Raw genomic sequence first — 4,629 nt, forward strand, 5'->3', positions numbered from 1 at the left:
CCGGCCCCGCGCCGCCGCTCCCCTCCCGCTGCTGCCTTTGTCGTCATCCTCCTCTTCGTTATCCGAAGCCAGGAAGGGGACCGCGGCCAGATCCTCCTCCTCCGCGCGGATCCGCCCCAGCAGGATGAGCCCGTGGATCTTGCAGTCGATGCCCGAGCTCCGGCACTGCTTGATCGCGATCTCCACGTACCTGTGGTACTAAACGCGGAAGCACGCGCTGTGGATGGTTCGGCACCCAGCGCTCAGACGCTCGCAGAGCACCGGGCGCACGGGACGCACGGCGGGAGGGACGGGGCTCCTGCACTGACGCTAGGTAGACACCCAGGGCGTCCGTCCAGGCCATCACGGCCGCAGCAAAGCACGGTCTGCCATCCAAGAAGGGACAGACTCAGGGAACGCGTCTGCTGGGGCTGGGGCCCTGCTCATTTCACAACTCGAATCACACGGGGTGACAGACGGCCTTACTGAATGACCACCTCAGCCTCTGAGCTTTCTTGAACCAAGATGTGTTAAGGAAGCAATGAGGGCCAGCAGGTGGCACAGTGGCTACATCGTCCGACTCCCACATGGCTGACCACAGTTCCTGTCCCGGCCTCAGTGGCTTAGCCCTTGGGCCAGGTGCAAATGCATGCCTAAGATCCAGGAGGAGAATGGAGGAGAAAGGATTGCTGTGTGGCCATCCTCCCTAGGGGTCGTCTCTCACTTTTCCTCTCACTGTCTCTCTCTCTTTCTATCTCTGGAAAGCATACACCACCCTAAAGCATAAACCTCTTTAAAAAAAAAAAAAAAGGAAAGATCGAATATGAGGTGATTGGAGTCTCTCCAATTTTTTTTTAAATAACTCTTTTACTTATTTATTATTTTCACATGAGTTTTGTCAGAGAAAGAGAGAGAGAGAGAGAGAGAGAGCGCAACCCGCCAGGTCCAGGACTCGAACCACAGTCAGCCATTGGGAATTCTAGCACCTTAACCACCATGCCACCTGCTGGCCCATCTCTCCAATTTTTAAAACATAATAAAAAGTATTGGAATAATGCAAATTGAGGGAAAAATGACCCTATCGCCCACCTCAACAATGATCAATGTGTAATGTCAAACCAACTCTCGCTCACGTATAGATTACCATGAAAATATCATAGTCATTATGTTGGTTAAGAACTTCTGTGTGAAACACTAAGTTAAGGATAATTTTTTTCTTTTTTTGAGGTTTTTGCTATAGGGCGCATGCGCTTGCCAGAGAGACAGAAAGCGAGAAATCGCCCCCCAGGGGGGATGGTCACGCCGCAATCCCTTCTCCTCCATTCTCCTCTCGGGATCTTGGGTACGCAGGCCACGTGCCCAGCATGAGTTTCAGCCACCGGGTCCAGGACTCGAACCGCGGTCGACTACATGGGAGTTCAGCGACATAGCCATTACGCCAACTGCTCCCAAGGTAAGGGTAATTTTGAAACCTAGCTACATAACTATCATAACTCCAGCAGTAATCACTGTATTATCTATACAGTGTGGGTTTGAAGGAACCTGCCTAGATTCTGAGGCAGAACTTTCAAGAGAAGCAGTAAACTTGGGTTCATTTTCTAAGCTACCATATCACGAACTGAGAGGAGACACTTGGTGACAAGCACAGCACTTGATGCCAAAGGTGTGACCACCGAACCACGTCAACACGCAGAAAAGCAGCGTGAACTGAGGCACCAACTGAAACCTGAGCGTGCAGATGCAAGAGCGACCTGGAGCACTCCCTGGTCGCGGGGAGGGGCCACATTGACTGTGGTCCTTTTTCTAGTGGCTCTGACAAGCAGCAAATTCGAGTTATGTAAAAGCTGTTTGTCCTGAATGTCAAACTTGTCACAACTCGGTCGTGTAGAAAACTACCTTAATCTGTCTTATTTTAAGTATATTTAATGCTGAAATCTGACACGTTAAAACCTACAGCGACTTCTTTGACGAAGGAGGTGGTGATGGGCTCGGTGTGGGCACAGCCATGCACAAGTGCCCTCCCTTGTCGTCTGCAAGTCACCCCAGGCCACTCACCTCCGCACAGTCACTCAGCAAGGGCACCGTGGTGTCGGTGGGGTTAATGTTGATGGTCTTCAGCTCAATCAGGTTATTTAGGGAGTTCCCACCTACGGAAAGAAGGGGTCCAGGGATCAGCCAAGGACTCCCCCTGTGTGACGGGAGACACTCCTGTAGGGGAGGCAGGCGCCTACCTGACACCACCACCAGGGAGGGCATGTAGCTGCTGTCTGCAGGGTCCACCGTCATCTTCAGTCTATGAACGAGCACATCTGGGAAGAGCTCCAAGCGGATCCAGTGCTTAAAACACAGAGGCCCGGTCAGCAACACACGGCTGTAGGGCGGCAGCTGAAGCAGCATCACCGCAACCAGACTCTACCTTCTACGACCCTTCTACCTAGCAGAGAAGATGGCTCTGCCTACTACGTGCTCGTGAGAGGGAGGTCTCGCTGTAAGGCCCAAAAGCGAGCTATTACAGACTCTTATGTCAGCAAGGGTGAGCGGCAGGAGGGTCGGGATGGAGAAAAGGCCCCGACTCTACCCTGCGTGCCCAGGAGGTGCACCTGCACGTCGGTGTAGTCATGATGATGCCCGAAGCTCAGCACGGACCTACTGGGCTATGTCAGAAAAACGTGCAACAGGCCAGTGTGTGGCATGGTGGTGGAGGCAGGTGGATCTCACACGGCCTACTGTGTGGCTCGAGGCCTGGACCCAGCGGTTTGAAAAACATGGCATACACACATGTGGGCGTGTCCAGAACGTGGCAAGGCCATCCCCCCTGTGGGTGCTTCCTCACTTTCTTTCTCCCTCCCCCTCGAAAGTACATTCTAGCAATAAATAAATAAAGATTAAAAAAAAAAAAAGGCAAAGCAAAACCACATGTAAGCAGAAGTAGAATCTGAATTCGGACATTCCGTGCAGGGAAGGGGAGAGAAATCTATACCCCTCCAGCAAAGGGCCCAGTGGGGAAACCTGTGGCCGGCATCCTATCAAATCTTGACAGAAAAACCGGAGGGCTTATCATTCATAGACTGCGACAGGCAGTGAGTCCCGTCGGGCGCCTTCAGTAACCCTGCAGCTTTCAGAGCGTGATCGGAAAACCTAGGAAGCCGAAGTACGGCGAACTCCCGGCCGAGTCGGCACACCTACCTTGCCCTGCGAGCCAGAGGACTGCCAGCAGGGCTCGCTGCCGTCGATGAGGCGCGACGCCTGGTTCACGGAGGACGACACGGTCAGGCTCTTCACCATGCGGGACCAGCTGTCCAACAGCATCCCCGGCTGGCTGCCTCGGCAGCGCTTCAGCTGCTTCCCAGCACGGCCGCACGACGCGGCCGACTGCCCTGCGGGGGTGGAGACGCAGTTAGTGCTGCTGCCGGCGGAACCGAGAGGTCGAGACCAATAGACACTTGGACCGGCTTTTCGCTCAAGATGGAAAGCTCCTGAATGAAAAAGAGCTCATGCCAAAGATGGTTTCGCAACGGTCAACAGAGTTTACACCGATGGACGAGGGGAGGTCCACGCAATGCTAAGAGGTACTCCTCGTAAATCTCTTAGGGGACGGCAGGATAAGGTATGTCCACACAGGATACAAATGAGGTATGGGAAAAGGTTAACCACAGGGCTTACAAAAAGGATGCTAATCAAGACATTTTTGTAAATGCAGAGCAGGAACCAGTCAGTAAAGCGCCCCTACCCCACTAGCAGCAGGTCCAGAGTTCAACTAGCCTTTCCCCTTGAACACAACACAGCCAAGAAACGGCCTTGAATCAGAAGGAACGAGACGGGGAGAGTCCCAAGGTCAGACTCCCACGCACTATAGGACTCCGCGGTTCTAAGCAGAGCTCTCAGGTGACACGGGCCACTCCAGACAGCCCTGGAAGGGGACGGAGATGGGAACTGCAGTCCGGGGGGTCAGGAAGGTCAGGATGGCCACCATGCTAGCCCACACTTGGGGCCCTAATTAGCAATACCCCGAGAGGAGGGAGAGCTAGGAAGGGTTTGGGGGACGGAGGTTAGGTTTTGCTTAACTCTTCCACAGACTGCAGCTTGGTCTGAAACCAGTTCTGTCAGACAAGCTGATGAAGGTGAGCCCAGAGAGTCCTCACCCCAGGTCCTCGGGGAACAACCTCTCTAAAAACGATAATAACCTAGCCTCGACCAACTCAGGAAATACCGTTTCCAATCCGATGTCCAGTACACACTGGCACGGAAGAGACAAGATGATAGGACTAAAAGCTAGCAAAAAGGAGACAGCACACATAGACCCACCGAGGCCCCTACTAAGAAGAAATGGAAAGACAAGAACTAATAAAAGCGATAATTAAAATTAAGAACTTAGGGTTCAGAGAACTGGCAGTTGGCGTAATGGCTATGTCACTGGACTCCCATGTAGTCGACCGCGGTTCGAGTCCTGGACCCGATGGCTTAAACTCATGTTGGGCACGTGCATGCGTGCCCAAGATCCCGAGAGGAGAATGGAGGAGAAGGGATTGCAGTGTGGTCATACCCCAGGAAGAACAATTTCTCACTTTCTGTCTCTCTGTCTTTATGGCATGTGCATGTGCCCTATACCAAAAACCTCTCAAAAAAAAGAAGGACTTAGGGCTCAGCAGT

The 4,629-nt window shown here is 52.9% G+C and overlaps 1 protein-coding gene across 1 annotated transcript in view; it reads right to left on the reverse strand.

Moving 5' to 3' along the window:
• The window catches only part of HERC2 (HECT and RLD domain containing E3 ubiquitin protein ligase 2), a gene marked incomplete in the record, with an annotated part of 143,266 nt that overhangs the window by 47,239 nt on the left and 91,398 nt on the right, over positions 1 to 4,629 (reverse strand). Inside the window, 4 exon segments of the mRNA XM_027767805.1 lie at positions 23 to 198; positions 2,035 to 2,126; positions 2,211 to 2,316; positions 3,166 to 3,356. Coding sequence (XP_027623606.1) covers positions 23 to 198; positions 2,035 to 2,126; positions 2,211 to 2,316; positions 3,166 to 3,356 — 565 coding nt within the window.

The sequence above is a fragment of the Tupaia chinensis genome, unplaced genomic scaffold (assembly GCF_000334495.1).
Source record: "Tupaia chinensis unplaced genomic scaffold, TupChi_1.0 Scaffold144682_1, whole genome shotgun sequence".
NCBI classification, from domain to species: Eukaryota; Metazoa; Chordata; class Mammalia; order Scandentia; family Tupaiidae; genus Tupaia; species Tupaia belangeri.